Source organism: Schistocerca nitens, chromosome 12 (assembly GCF_023898315.1).
Source record: "Schistocerca nitens isolate TAMUIC-IGC-003100 chromosome 12, iqSchNite1.1, whole genome shotgun sequence".
Lineage (NCBI taxonomy): Eukaryota > Metazoa > Arthropoda > Insecta > Orthoptera > Acrididae > Schistocerca > Schistocerca nitens.
Window position 1 is genome coordinate 2,645,091 of NC_064625.1, and position 15,857 is coordinate 2,660,947.

General features: G+C 41.7%; 1 protein-coding gene across 1 annotated transcript in view; it reads left to right on the forward strand.

The window, feature by feature from the left end:
• Window positions 1-15,857, forward strand: part of LOC126214870 (protein disulfide-isomerase A5) — a 175,671-nt gene that overhangs the window by 65,937 nt on the left and 93,877 nt on the right. The window contains exon 3 of the mRNA XM_049941517.1: window positions 5,159-5,363. Coding sequence (XP_049797474.1) covers window positions 5,159-5,363 — 205 coding nt within the window. The remainder of the gene's footprint in view (window positions 1-5,158; window positions 5,364-15,857) is intronic.

Here is a 15,857-nt window from a genome sequence, read left to right on the forward strand (position 1 = left end):
TTAAATAGAGGGTTGCCAACTTCGTGCAGTTAATGTTAAGCTGATGCGTGGCAGTTAGTTAGGTTGAGGAGGTCCTCTATTTCTACAATTTGAAATTCTTGCCGCACAAAAGTGGCCGGCACAGGAAAGTCCGAATATTGCTGATTAACAAGATCTCGGTCTCATTCTTGCTTTTACAGTAAGAGTAAGTTTTTAGTGCAGGATGGTGGGTTCTAAGAAAGTGTGTAGGTGTTATCTTCCCTCCCAGCTACATCTCATTATGTAAAACATAATCTGTCTACTTTTAATAAAACTAGGAAAATTGCTGCCCCGAAGCCCCACAGCCAAACTGTGCATCTGTCTACTTTTAATAAAACTAGGAAAATTGCTGCCCCGAAGCCCCACAGCCAAACTGTGCATCAATATAAGTTAAACTCAAAATTCTTCCCTTTCAAAAATGTGTAATGTTACACAATCCGGGTACTAATTTGTTCATCCACTCTCTCAACTTTGGACAAATAAATTTTTCTAGTGGAATATGTCTCAACAAAATCTCGAGTGGTCGATACGAATTCTTCTTTCTCAGTTTTTGTTCGTTTTGCCACTGCACTGATGTCGGTGAGAGTAACTCACCTTTTGACACCAGTTGTCATTGGTGCCTCCTCCTTATTCTTTGTTTGGGAAGAATTGTTATTGATATGTTTTAGGCACATGTCCTTTTTCTGCCACTCAGTTAGCACATTTCAGTATTTGCATATAAGTATCTTTATAATTTTTCCAAACACGTAAATTCGTTCTGAAGAAACTCTTTTTCTCGGGTGAAAGCTGTCACTAGCCTATTAACAAACTGCAGCACAAAAACGAATCACGAAGTGTAAGACTGAATGCTTTGATCAGTGTTGTTACAAGTCATTGCAAATGGATTACATAAATCACTACAAAAATTTTTGCTGAAAAATATAATACATTTTTATTTTTCAATTCTTGCCCACCTGCTACCATCGTGGCGTAATGCTGATAGTATTAATTGGCCTATGTTCCAAAGTTAAAAAAGTATTTAATGAAATTAAAAAAAAATAATAAAAAATAAACAGTGTCACTGCTAAAAACTGTTTGCACCTGTCTAGACGAATCTGCTCACAGTTGCTGACTTCAGTGCAGTCATCTGGTATAGTTGGAAATTTATCAGCTTCATGTACATCCTCCAATGGGTAAAGATGGGCTGTAGTCATTCTTTCAATCGTAGACTCCGTCGGCTGGAATGTAGCGGAGCAGCAGCCGAACTGCTTGACGCAATGTGATGCTGGGAAAGTTCCATTCGCTGTAGGTGCAGACAGGCAGCTTCAAATTTTCATTCTGAATATCTGGTTGAAAACAAACATTTGAAAAGGAAATTAATTTTAGAAAATGATGATGAAAATTTTGAAATTGGGGTGTCCCATCTCTAACTCTTCCTCATTCATTAAGTAATCTCACCAGTTGTAACAGTAACAACCAAACAGTTTATAAGTCTTCTGGAAATGTTGATTTTTATCTCACCGGAATACTCACTCACGTTCCGCTGTGGAATGCGGAACTTATAGCGCTTAAGTGCCATATAAATGCACACAGTCGTTGGATGAGATTTGTGTAGTATGTAAAAGATACACACTGTCCTTTAATCAGGCCAGTATTTAATACATTTAAAGTGTGACATAACTCTTTTCCCTTCATATACGGATTCAAACAAAAAGTATCTGACAATGTTGTTAATGTAGGTGCAACTTCTCTCTCTGTACGAGACGAGGCTGTTCAAAAAAATGGTTCAAATGGTTCTGAGCAACCGTAGCAGTCGTGCGGTTCCGGACTGCGCGCCTAGAACCGCTGACGAGGCTGTTCTCGGAGATAATACAGATAAATGTTCTAGCAAAGGGTCATTAAATTTAAACCACATTTGAATTTCTTTATATCCACAATTAAGAAGTTGCAGCATCTTTCCCTAAATTCCCATGTAGGATGAGACACAACTGAAACATCCTTTGACTTCATTGCTTCCAGCAGCTCTACACCTAAATTCATGCTAATGTCCATAAAACTGGTCTCATCTGCAACCTCTACAGGATCTACAATAATTGTACCAAAAGGTTCTTTCTGAACGCAATTCTGTTTTGTGTAGGTTAACAAAATATGTTTAGCAGATTTTTCCATTTGTTTAAATTTAGCACTACAGCTTTTGAAGACTGAAAGTAAGCATTCATTGTATTAAATTTGGGCAAAATCCACTTCAGAAATTGAAAATACCATTTAATGAATGGCTGAGGGAGCAAGTTGCAGATCTCTTTGCACTTATTAAACTTTTCTGTTGCCCACTGAGCAACAAAAAATAAAATTAACGTATCCGACTGCTCCGACATTCATTCCACAAAAGAAAGTAGTGACAGCCAATGAGTCTGCATTGGATGTGGTATTTTATGTTCTTTAGGATGCATACGTTTCTGAAATTGCGCTAGCCGACATTGCAACTTAGTTCTGCTTCTCCGCCATAGTATTTGTGCCTTCTGAGCCAATTACATTTTCTAATGGAAAAGTATATTGTACTAAGGCATGAGTGAGTTTCTCATACAAGTTAGCCCCAGTTGCCCCACTTACAGACACTGTAATTAGTTCAGTCAAACTGAAGAATTTGCTCAATATTATGCTTTCCATTCTGGCATAATAGCACACAAAAATGCAAGCAGAACTGACTGAAGCAATATTGCTACTTTCATCTGTCAAAATGGAGAATTTTACCCTGTGAGGCTTGGAAATATTATTATGAAAAGATGAAATAGAATTTTTTATAATAATCGTAGTTTCGCGCCTTTTCATAACATTTTGTGTTATCTTAGAATGAGAAAACACACCTTTTAACATAGCTGTCAAGTGGTCAGTTGTATTAAAAAGAATATCACGATCAGATAGGAAAACAGTAATTTTAAGCTTGGGTTCATAGTTTGTTTTTCAGGCGTGATTTCTTTGGCATAGAAACACTTCACACACATCCATCACTTCTTGACATTACATGTGCGTAATAAATGACACAAAATGTTAATGTTATATGTTCTTTGACAAGCGGTGCTACATTACATATCGAAGAAATGAGAATGATTGTTAAACAGCTCACAGCATAGCTGCTGGTATAATGAGAAATCATAAACCGTGGGAAGCACCTAGCTGAAATCCACTGTCGGTTAAATACGTAAGTATTAAGTCAAACCATAATGGACAGACAGCACTAATGTCAACCTTACTGTGCAACAGGGTCGCTGTCAGGCTCGTGCATCGGATGGTGTTCTTACACTCAACTAAATAATGTAAGCGAAGTCCATTGTCGTGCACATAGTTTGTAATCGCTTGACAGTAACCTAACAATGTATGCAGGGTTGATTTGTTCTGCAATGGTTCCTCACTCAGAAAGTGTGAATTTCAAAATTATCATATTTTTGCTTATAATGCTTCACTTAGGATCGTATATCGTACAGGACTTGAAATACACCTAAAACCCCTGTCGCCGACGATCAGCTACAATTTCTGACATGCAATACACAGTCACCTCAAAGAATGCGCTGGACATATTTGATTGGTTTCCTTGTGCTAAAAGTGAAGTTTATCTGATATACAAGGAAGTGGTGTAGAATCGATTCACCACAATATTCGGATTTCATTGCCATAAGTTGAATCGTATTTTCACAGTTAACTTCAAATGATGTGATTCTACACAATTCCTTCGATCATTTTGCGATTTTGCTTAAAGATATAGTTTTGCATTTTGCGAAAAAAATTGTAAAATTTTGTAAAAATTTCTCAATTTCACCTTTTGCAAAAAGGGGATGCTTCTATTCGCGTGCTAGTTAAGAGCACTAAACGAAACAGTTGGCAATTTAATCGTGGAAGTACTCTCTCGACTGAATTATTCCAACGTTGACAAGTAATTTTAAGGAGGACAGAAGGAAGTCACCAGTAAGTTTAAACATCCTGTACGATGTTCGGTTTGATATAAGTGAAAATGTAATTTGAAACTGTTATTTTTAATCAAAGTAAGAAGCTCAGGAAGAGATTTTTCAGTGCAACTGATTACTTCCTCACAGGTTTCACCAATAGACAATACCGTCAAATCACGGCTGTGCATCGTAGTGACTGTTTTACTCCACAGCAAGTGCATATGACCGTAACTCTCGAGGTTGTCTTCAGTCCGTGACACTTAATGGATGATAATTCTGCAAGAATGCCTGCCACACGTGTTTGCAGAAAGTCAGATAATCAGTGAAGTAGCCGTAGGCTGAAAAAACCAAAATGGAGAGCTCCAGGCTGTTCGCATGTTAGTCACTTAATGCAAGCTCTCACAGCAGCAGTAATATAATTTATGCTTCTGTGAATCACGCTTTGTTCCCTCTTGTGTGAGACAAATGTGGAGGCTCTAAAGGTGTAATTTGTTTATTTTCAAATGCAAACTCGTTTAGCAAGTTACCGAATTTTTCATCAGTAACGGCACAATCGTCTAGTTGTGACGTCGGCCTACTGCCGTCGAAGATCACAGAATTTGGCCGAAATATGTCACCGTGAGGAGTTGGTGCTGTGTGCTATATTTTGCACTAGAGCCCACAAGTTGTCTAATTTCAGTTCTGTGTATTTCCTGTTACTTTTTTTATTGTATCTATTTATTCATTTTTTTTAAAATTTACGTGACCTCTCTGTACATCCTAGCACTATAACGATCGTACCTCGATTCTTTTCTCGAACAAACTCGGACGTACCCTGTGAAACTCCACTGTACTGAGCAGCAGTCCGACGACGTCTCGACTCGACCGTACTGTGGTTATCGACGAACAGTTCGGCAGTTTCACCTCGCAAAATAATTTACATTTGGAAATTAGCACAGCACGTCTTCGTAAGTTCCGAGGATGTTTCCTGTCGGAGGAGACGACACACTTAAACGTGCCTCGGACCACAGCACGATGAAAAACTGACGTCACCGGTGCCGTCTGTGTGTTGTCGCGCACCTAAACTCTTCAGCTCGGTCCCGTACGCCTTTCTCGGTTAGTAATTTTCACGAGAGTCGGTGCACTTCGAAGTAGGTTTCCTACAATTTTTCCACACGTCCGTCTGTCCGGAGAGCGCAGCAGTTTTGTCCGTGTTAACTAGTTTCGGAAATGTGTCACAGGGAGGCCCGCAAGATGTGCCGCAAGCTGAAGGTGGACCCCGAGCCGGTGGTGCTGCGCCACTACAAGGACGGCGAGTTCCACAAGAACTACGACCGCCCGCTGACCGCGCAGTCCGTCGTCAGCTTCATGCGGGACCCTGCCGGCGACGCGCCCTGGGAGGAGGACCCGGCGGCCGCCGACGTCGCGCACCTGCCCGATGCCGCGGTCAGTCGCCAGTACACTGACGCCCGGTAGACCTGATCCCAAATACGACGAGTTTGCTGCTAGAAAGAATAAAGTCTGACTTCAAATGATCAATGAAACTGACACCTTTTCTGATACTTACTTCACAAGAAACACACTGGTGTGCAAAACTTGAGGACAAAAGTAACTTCCGCACCACTGCCGAGTAATGTAGTTTGGTGAAACTCGGTCCGCACGTAGAAAGAATTACTGCACTGTATCACAGATGACGACTGAAAGGAGTATACAGTGAGACGAACGGAAATGATGCTCTTACTCGAGGGTAATAATTACACTGAAATCGGAGTCATTTATGGTGGCACAGATAGGTTCTTAATAGGGTGTTTTATCGTCACGGACGACAGTGCGTGCTCTGCGACGGGCTTCTGTGGTGGCCGTGACCTCGGTAAGGCACTGTCGTGGTAGGGCGTTCCGTTCCTCCGGCAGCAGTCGATAACTTTGGAGGGTCGTACCCTACGGCGAGAAGTGGAAATACGTAGAGCACCCGTTAACGTCGTCGAAAGCGATCGTTACGGTGTGGGTAGGCGTAATGTTCCACGGTGCACTGATCTCCAAATCTTTGAACACGTCACGCTCACGGGTCGACATTATTGTGACACCGGACCCCTTCCGCACGTGCGTTTGGCTCGGACTTTGTATTTCTGGTCGTCATTGCGTCAGACAGTCCAGGTGGAGGGTCTCTTTGCACGAGACAGGATATTCGGTAACGGGCTGCCCGTTTCCACGGTGTAAATCCCCGTGAGAATGTCCGGGAAGTGTCGGCGAGGTGTATCGTCGGACATCCGTACGCCGACGACAGATCGACAGTTATCGGCCACTGGTGGAGTAACGGAACGATCTACTGTGAGAACGTATTAGTGACCTTTTAGGCCAGCACAGGAGCTCATCGTAGGTCGTGCACTGTCGTCTGTGGTGATTTCGCACCACGTTAAAAACTGTGTCGTCCTACCCGCCTCCTCTCTTCGCCACCTCCCGCCCCCTTCATTAAAAGTGTCATTTCTGTACATCTCGTTGTGTATTGCTTTCGGTTACCTGCAGTACTATAGTGTAACAGTTATTTCTACGGATGAAGTATCGTCGAGCTCTGGCACTCGGCAGTGACACGTCGTGCGAATGTAACTTTCGTTCTTAAGTTTTGTTCACCAGTGTACGTTTTTTTCCTTGTAGTGTGTATATGGTGGCTTCAAAGATAAAAAGATCTGCTCTCCATATATTAAAAAAATGTATTTTAGTTCAAAGTTAATTATACCACCAGTATCACACATTAAGAGGCACCTTTTTCCACAGGTATTCAGCTTATAGGAAAGAATGTGGATGTCTGTTTCAACAGAAAGCAGTTGGCTAACTCAATCTTTACTATGACTTCACAAGAAAGTTGTACCATCACTGGCACAAAATAGGTTATATTTCCAGCACAAATCTTGTGAAGCTGGTTTTTTCTTTACTTATGTGAAAAGCTATGGCAAGCGACACCAGTATCGGGGAAAAAAGTCGAAGTCAGCCCCGTGTAAGTGCAGTGTTGTGCCCGAACTGGAAACCCAAAATCCTGTACGCATTTCTCTGTAAATGAATTTGTTCGCAATATCGACGTGCAATCTGGGGAGCAAATAGATGTGGTTCTTCCAACAGCATACACTATGTTGTAGTCTCCAACAAAATTCAATATCCCTCTCTCTTTACAGCCTTGAACGTCATTTTGATGTCTGTCTCTCCCTTCTCCTTTTTTCCCCCCCACAATCACAAAGTTTTAAATCATTGTTATAGTGCAAAAACTGCTATTTTTTTAGCAGCGTGAGAAAAGCATTAACTTCCACGCCCTTAATTCTTTTTGTAAAATAAAAATTCAATTAAATTGAATTTTTTGTCTGTTTGCTGATGACACCTGCATTATTCATGGAAAATACACACAGATTGCAAATCCTCAGCAGAAAAACAGCTAGACGTAAAAGTGTTACCTGACAGCTGGTGGTGCGCTTGAGCCCGGCCTGCTCTCTGCTGGCCGAGGCGGTAGTGTGTGCAGGCCTGTAGCTGACAGGTCTCAGTCCCAAACGTATTGCGTATTTTCCCTATTATTACGAGGTATTCGATGACTCCGTAACGTTAGGATGTGCAATGCTCATTTTTCGTTTTGGTAATTATTATTATTAGCTTATGCTGCTACGTAAAATTTTGCGGGAGGCCTTTCAACATTATGTGATTAGTGAGCACACTTTCTTTTTCACAGCTTTATTTGCTTACTAACTACAACAGTTCAGTTGTTAAAAATATTAGTTTATGCATTTTGGGCAAAGCCCAGCATCAGAACATCATTTGAAAGGACTTTATATACTGGGTGTTACAAAAAGGTATGGCCAAACTTTCAGGAAACATTCCTCACACACAAATAAAGAAAAGATGTTATGTGGACATGTGTCCAGAAACGCTTAATTTCCATGTTAGAGCTCATTTTAGTTTCGTCCATCTACGCTCAATGGAGCACGTTATCATGATTTCATACGGGATACTCTACCTGTGCTGCTAGAACATGTGCCTTTACAAGTACGATACAACATGTGGTTCATGCACGATGGAGCTCCTGCACATTTCAGTCGAAGTGTTCGTACGCTTCTCAACAATAGATTCGGTGACCGATGGATTGGTAGAGGCGGACCAGTTCCACGGCCTCCACGCTCTCCTGACCTCAACCCTCTTGACTTTCATTTATGGGGGCATTTGAAAGCTCTTGTCTACGCAACCCCGGTACCAAATGACCAAATGTAGAGACTCTTTGTGCTCGTATTGTGGACGGCTGTGATACAATACGCCATTCTCCAGGGCTGCATCAGCGCGTCAGGGATTCCGTGCGACGGAGGATGGATGCACGTATCCTCGCTAACGGAGGACATTTTGAACATTTCCTGTAACAAAGTGTTTGAAGTCACGCTGGTACACTCTGTTGCTGTGTGTTTCCATTCTATGGTTAATGTGATTTGAAGAGAAGTAATAAAATGAGCTCTAACATGGAAAGTAAGCGTTTCCGGACACATGTCCACATAACATATATTCTTTCTTTGTGTGTGAGGAATGTTTCCTGGAAGTTTGGCCGTACCTTTTTGTAACACCCTGTATATACTACACAGTATACATATAAGTGAGATAAAAGAACTTACATTATGTATACTGTGTATTAAGTCCTTTTATGTGAAGATATAGTTATGGCCGAAACACACAAACAATGGTTTTTAACACGTGAACTGTTGTACCAAATAAACCTATAAGAAAGGTTGAGCTCAGTATATTTTGAGTATTAATTCACTCAAATGCGGTCTCTCTCAATGATTTTACAATAGTGGCTTCAGACTTCTTTACCTGCTGTGCCCCCTTACATACAATGTAACAACAAATGTGTTTAATATTCCACCTTCAAATTATTCGGGGGGAAAAAACGTTCTTGTCCCAACAGTTGTACAATTTTATTTATTCTCTATTGGTTTTGGTATGGGCTACAATCTTCCTAGGAGATACTGAAAGGTACAAGACATGATACAAGTTTGTGATTTTCTACAGTTTTACACATGAAAGCAGGTGCAAAAAAAGTTGAAGCATCGGATACACACAATGCACATCAATTTGTCAAAAATACTTATATGCCAAATATAGCAACAAGTATGAAAAGTGACAAATTATCACAATAATTGTTTCATTGAATTTCTACTGTTGTAGTGTGGTAATATCAAACAGTGCAAAAGCTGGTATGGAATGTAGCAATAATACAGAAAGGATAGTTGTTACTCACCATGTAGTGGAGATGCAGAGTTACAGATAGCCACAACAAAAAGACTGTCACACAATAAACAATGGCCGAAAGCTGATTGTGTGACAGTCTTTTTGTTGTGGCTATCAGTGACTCAGCATCTCCACTATTTAATGAAGTCTGGTAGTATGTACTCGTACACACTGTAGTGTTTCCTTTTCCTCGGGGTTCTGCCGTGAAAAATATAAAATAGAAAATCTGATTGGGTTTGGAAGTTTGGTGGTTTCAGTTACGGATAAGACGGACTTCGTATTATTGATTTGAGATCGTGCCGTAATTTGACCGTGCATGGCAGACCGGGTCGGCAACACTACAAAAAGCGACTGTACGGAAATAGCATCAGAAACTAATTGAAATTTACCTTATAATCTTGTTAGATACGCAATATTAATTACAACATAGTCTTCATGGCTGTCCTCCTAATTTCTCTTGTAGGACGACCCGTCTTTCACTTTTCTCCGTCTGTTGAAAACTTCAAGTTGTCACTGTCATGATCAATTTACAAATTTGGCGATAACCACCTCGAATCACTATTGAAACAACCTCGCTTTGTAATATAATTTTAATTTCCACCCAAAAGCACATTCAACACTTCGCCGAAAAATACACGTCTTTCGTATGAAGACCAGAGAGAGAGAGTGTCATCAATTAGTTGTCAAAAACAAAAAAAACTACGCAAAAGTAAAAAGACGAACAAAATTATTTATAAAAATTGGTCGCTGGCACAGCGCTCTTCTGCGTGCGCGATCGTAAATTATAACTTTGCGGAAGTCAAAGTACCATTACAATGCCTCCTCTACTGACACGCTCCGCAAGCGAGCGTGGCAGTATAGAAAATTTACATAGATACATACATATATGAGAAAATAAGAAATTTACATATTACAAAAAATATTTCTGAGCACAATGCTCTTTGCATATCAGTCTTTGTATACAGTCTTTTTGGTGTGTATCTTCTTTAGGAGTCGTAACATTAATGTCTTTGAATTGCAGCGTATTATCGTTGCTTAGCACAGCGTTTGAATTCAGTTCACATGATTGGTGTTTACAATGGAATTAATTCGAACAATAAATGTTTCTATTATATTGCTCCAATGTCTTTAAACGTAGTATCGGATTCTGACTGTGTGTGTACTGCCTGGATCTCTTGCGTGTGACTTGAAGAAAATCCAAAGTTTGTTCAATGTGTCAACACGAAATTGTGATCTCCAGCAGTCGAATTTTGGTGGCGTCTACCGGGGTATAAATGGTCAATGAGGGCACAGGAAACACCTCACTGCCTACGACAGGTGATGAGCTTGTCTTTTACACCAACCTGAAGACCTGCCGGCTTCCACAACACCATACACTTCAAGGCACCTTGACACTACGTAAATATTTCTTGACCAGTGTTCCATCACGTTGGTTTCTTCTTTGCATTTTTAGTTCCATTTATATGAATCATGTGCTACATGCACAAGTCCTTTGCAGTTCATTAACATCTCCTTAAAATACATTTCTTGATATAGTAAGTACATAAATATACAAATATTTACAATTAATCATTACATGAGAGAGTTAAATTGTTGTCATATAGTACATATACAGAATTAAATGAAAAATATAGTAAATTTTTACGTTACATTCAATATCATTGTGCTGACATATGAATTACATTACATTCAGATTGAAATATACATTTTATTTGTTAGCGTCCCCCCCCCCCTCCCCCGTTACACTTGCACCATTTGAAGATAATTGTGGCAACTCGCTAGAATATTGAACTTAAAATTCATCTTGCCTCTTGGAATAAAATTTACACATATTTCAAGCTTCAAGACAGCCCTCTGTAGGAGGATAGGTTCATGGGATGGTTGCTGACTACTTAATAAATACTAGTAAAGTCATCCCCTCCAATGGACTACACAAAATAAAATATGATAAATAAAATACATGTTAACTTAATATAATGTAAAAGTTCCTATACCTAATACCGTCTCTAAGTGTGGTGTCCCCACTATTGCTGTTTCTAAGAGTGGTACCCCTCTATTACCATTTCTAAGAGCGGTGCCCCTCTAAATATCTTAGGATCCTACAAGTATGTACATCAGTGTGGTAAGTGTGTGTGTGTGTGTGTTATATATATATATATATATATATATATATATATATATATATATATATATATATATATATATATATTTTACACACACACACTTACCACACTGATGTATTTTGTGTGTATGTTTGTGTGTCTGTCGACCTACCAGCACTTTCATTTGGTAAGTCACATCATCTTTGTTTTATATATATATATAAAGGGAAACATTCCACGTAGGAAAAATATATCCAAAAACATAGATGATGTGACTTACCAAATGAAAGTGCTGGCAGGTCGACAGACACACAAACCAAACACAAACATACACACAAAATTCAAGCTTTCGCAACACACTGTTGCCTCATCAGGAAAGAGGGAAGGAGAGGGAAAGACGAAAGGATGTGGGTTTTAAGGGAGAGGGTAAGGAGTCATCCCAATCCCGGGAGCGGAAAGACTTACCTTAGGGGGAAAAAAGGACGGGTATACACTCGAACACACACACATATCCATCCACACATATACAGACACAAGCAGACATATTTAAAGACAAAGAGTTTGGGCAGAGATGTCAGTCGAGGCAGAAGTGCAGAGGCAAAGATGTTGTTGAATGACAGGTGAGGTGTGAGTGGCGGCAACTTGAAATTAGCGGAGATTGAGGCCTGGTGGATAACGGGAGGAGAGGATATATTGAAGAGCAAGTTCCCATCTCCGGAGTTCGGATAGGTTGGTGTTAGTGGGAAGTATCCAGATAACCCGGACGGTGTAACACTGTGCCAAGATGTGCTGGCCGTGCACCGAGGCATGTTTAGCCACAAGGTGATCCTCATTACCAACAAACACTGTCTGCCTGTGTCCATTCATGCGAATGGACAGTTTGTTGCTGGTCATTCCCACATAGAATGTGTCACAGTGTAGGCAGGTCAGTTGGTAGATCACGTGGGTGCTTTCACACGTGGCTCTGCCTTTGATCGTGTACACCTTCTGGGTCACAGGACAGGAGTAGGTGGTGGTGGGAGGGTGCACGGGACAGGTTTTACACCGGGGGCGGTTACAAGGGTAGGAGCCAGAGGGTAGGGTAGGTGGTTTGGGGATTTCATAGGGAGGAACTAAGAGGTTACGAAGGTTAGGTGGACGGCGGAAAGACACTCTTGGTGGAGTGGGGAGGATTTCATGAAGGAAGGATCTCATTTCGGGGCAGGATTTGAGGAAGTCGTATCCCTGCTGGAGAGCCACTTTCAGAGTCTGATCCAGTCCCGGGAAGTATCCTGTCACAAGTGGGGCACTTTTGGGTTTCTTCTGTGAGAGGTTCTGGGTTTGAGGGGATGAGGAAGTGGCTCTCGTTATTTGCTTCTGTACCAGGTCGGGAGGGTAGTTGCGGGATGCAAAAGCTGTTTTCAGGTTGTCGGTGTAATGGTTCAGGGATTCCGGACTGGAGCCAATTCGTTTGCCACGAAGACCTAGGCTGTAGGGAAGGGACCGTTTGATGTGGAATGGGTGGCAGCTGTCATAATGGAGGTACTGTTGCTTGTTGGTGGGTTTGATGTGGACGGACGTGTGAAGCTGGCCATTGGACAGATGGAGGTCAACGTCAAGGAAAGTGGCGTGGGATTTGGAGTAGGACCAGGTGAATCTGATGGAACCAAAGGAGTTGAGGTTGGAGAGGAAATTCTGGAGTTCTTCTTGACTGTGAGTCCAGATCATGAAGATATCATCAATAAATCTGTACCAAACTTTGGGTTGGCAGGCCTGGGTAACCAAGAAGGCTTCCTCTAAGCGACCCGTGAATAGGTTGGCGTACGAGGGGGCCATCCTGTTACCCATGGCTGTTCCCTTTAATTGTTGGTATGTCTGGCCTTCAAAAGAGAAGAAGTTTTGGGTCAGGATGAAGCTGGCTAAGGTAATGAGGAAAGAGGTTTTAGGTAGGGTGGCAGGTGATCGGCGTGAAAGGAAGTGCTCCATCACAGCGAGGCCCTGGACGTGCGGAATATCTGTGTATAAGGAAGTGGCATCAATGGTTACAAGGATGGTTTCCGGGGTAACAGATTGGGTAAGGATTCCAGGTGTTCGAGAAAGTGGTTGGTGTCTTTGATGAAGGATGGGAGACTGCATGTAATGGGTTGAAGGTGTCGATCTACGTAGGCAGAGATACGTTCTGTGGGGGCTTGGTAACCAGCTACAATGGGGCGGCCGGGATGATTGGGTTTGTGTATTTTAGGAAGAAGGTAGAAGGTAGGGGTGCGGGGTGTCGGTGGGGTCAGGAGGTTGATGGAGTCAGGTGAAAGGTTTTGTAGGGGGCCTAAGGTTCTGAGGATTCCTTGAAGCTCCGCCTGGACATCAGGAATGGGATTACATTGGCAAACTTTGTATGTAGTGTTGTCTGAAATCTGACGCAGTCCCTCAGCCACATACTCCCGACGATCAAGTACCACGGTCGTGGAACCCTTGTCAGCCGGAAGAATGATGATGGATCGGTCAGCTTTCACATCACGGATAGCCTGGGCTTCGTCTGTGGTGATGTTGGGAGTAGGATTAAGGTTTTTCAAGAAAGATTGAGAGGCAAGGCTGGAAGTGAGGAATTCCTGGAAGGTTTGGAGAGGGTGATTTTGAGGAAGAGGAGGTGGGTCCCGCTGTGACGGAGGACGGAACTGTTCCAGGCAGGGTTCAATTTGGATAGTGTCTTGGGAGTTGGATCATTAGGAGTGGGATCAGGATTATTTTTCTTCGTGGCAAAGTGATACTTCCAGCAGAGAGTACGAGTGTAGGACAGTAAATCTTTGACGAGGGCTGTTTGGTTGAATCTGGGAGTGGGGCTGAAGGTGAGGCCTTTGGATAGGACAGAGGTTTCGGATTGGGAGAGAGGTTTGGAGGAAAGGTTACCTACTGAATTGGGGTGTTGTGGTTCCACATTGTGTTGGCTAGAATTTTGAGGTTTCCCGTTTGGTAAGTCATGGAATCTCTGTTTTTAATATATTTTTCCCATGTGGAATGTTTCTTTCTATTTTATATATGCTGCTGCTGCTGTGGTCTTCAGTCCTGAGACTGGTTTGATGCATCTCTCCATGCTACTCTATCCTGTGCAAGCTTCTTCATCTCCCAGTACCTACTGCAGCCTACATTCTTCTGAATCTCCTTAGTGTATTAATCCCTTGGTCTCCCTCTATGATTTTTTCCCTCCACGCTGCCCTCCAATGCTAAATTTGTGATCCCTTGATGCCTCAAAACATGTCCTACCAACCGATCCCTTCTTCTAGTCAAGTTGTGCCACAAACTTCTCTTCCCAATCCTATTCAATACCTCCTCATTAGTTACATGATCTACCCACCTTATCTTCAGCATTCTTCTGTAGCACCACATTTCGAAAGCTTCTATTCTCTTCTTGTCCATACTAGTTATCGTCCATGTTTCACTTCCATACATGGCTACACTCCATACAAATACTTTCAGAAACAACTTCCTGACACTTAAATCTATACTCAATGTTAACAAACTTCTCTTCTTCAGAAATGCTTTTCTTGCCATTACCGGTCTACATTTTCTATCCTCCCTACTACTTAAGTGTCTCATTTCCTAATCTAATTCCCTCAGCATCACCCGATTTAATTTGACTACATTCCATTATCCTCGTTTTGCTTTTGTTGATGTTCATCTTATATCCTCCTTTCAAGACACTGTCAATTCCGTTCAACTGCTCTTGCAAGGCCTTTGCTGTCTCTGACAGAATTACAATGTCATCGGCGAACCTTAAAGTTTTTACATCTTCTCCATAAATTTTAATAGCTGCTCCGAATTTTTCTTTTGTTTCCTTTACTGCTTGCTCAATATACAGATTGAATAACATCGGGGAGAGGCTACAACCCTGTCTCACTCCCTTCCCAACCACTGCTTCCCATTCATGCCCCTCGACTCTTATAACTGCCATCTGGTTTCTGTACAAATTGTAAATAGCCTTTCGCTCCCTGTATTTTACCCCTGCCACCTTTAGAATGTGAAAGAGAGTATTCCAGTCAACATTGTCAAAAGCTTTCTCTAAGTCTACAAATGCTAGAAACGTAGGTTTGCCTTTTCTTAATCTTTCTTCTAAGATAAGTCGTAAGGTTAGTATTGCCTCACGTGTTCCAACATTTCTACGGAATCCAAACTGATCTTCCCCCAGGTCCGCTTCTACCAGTTTTTCAGTTCGTCTGTAAAGAATTCGCGTTAGTATTTTGCAGCTGTGACTTATTAAACTGATAGTTCGGTAATTTTCACATCTGTCAACACCTGCTTTCTTTGGGATTGGAATTATTATATTCTTCTTGAAGTCTGAGGGTATTTCACCTGTCACATACATCTTGCTCACCAAATGGTAGAATTTTGTCAGGACTGGCTCTCCCAAGGCCGTCAGTAGTTCTAATGGAATGTTGTCTACTCCCGGGGCCTTGTTTCGACTCAGGTCTTTCAGTGCTCTGTCAAACTCTTCACGCAGTATCGTATCTCCCATTTCGTCTTCATCTACATCCTCTTCCATTTCCATAATATTGTCCTCAAGTACATCGCCCTTATATAAACCCTCTATATACTCCTTCCACCTTTCTGCCTTCCC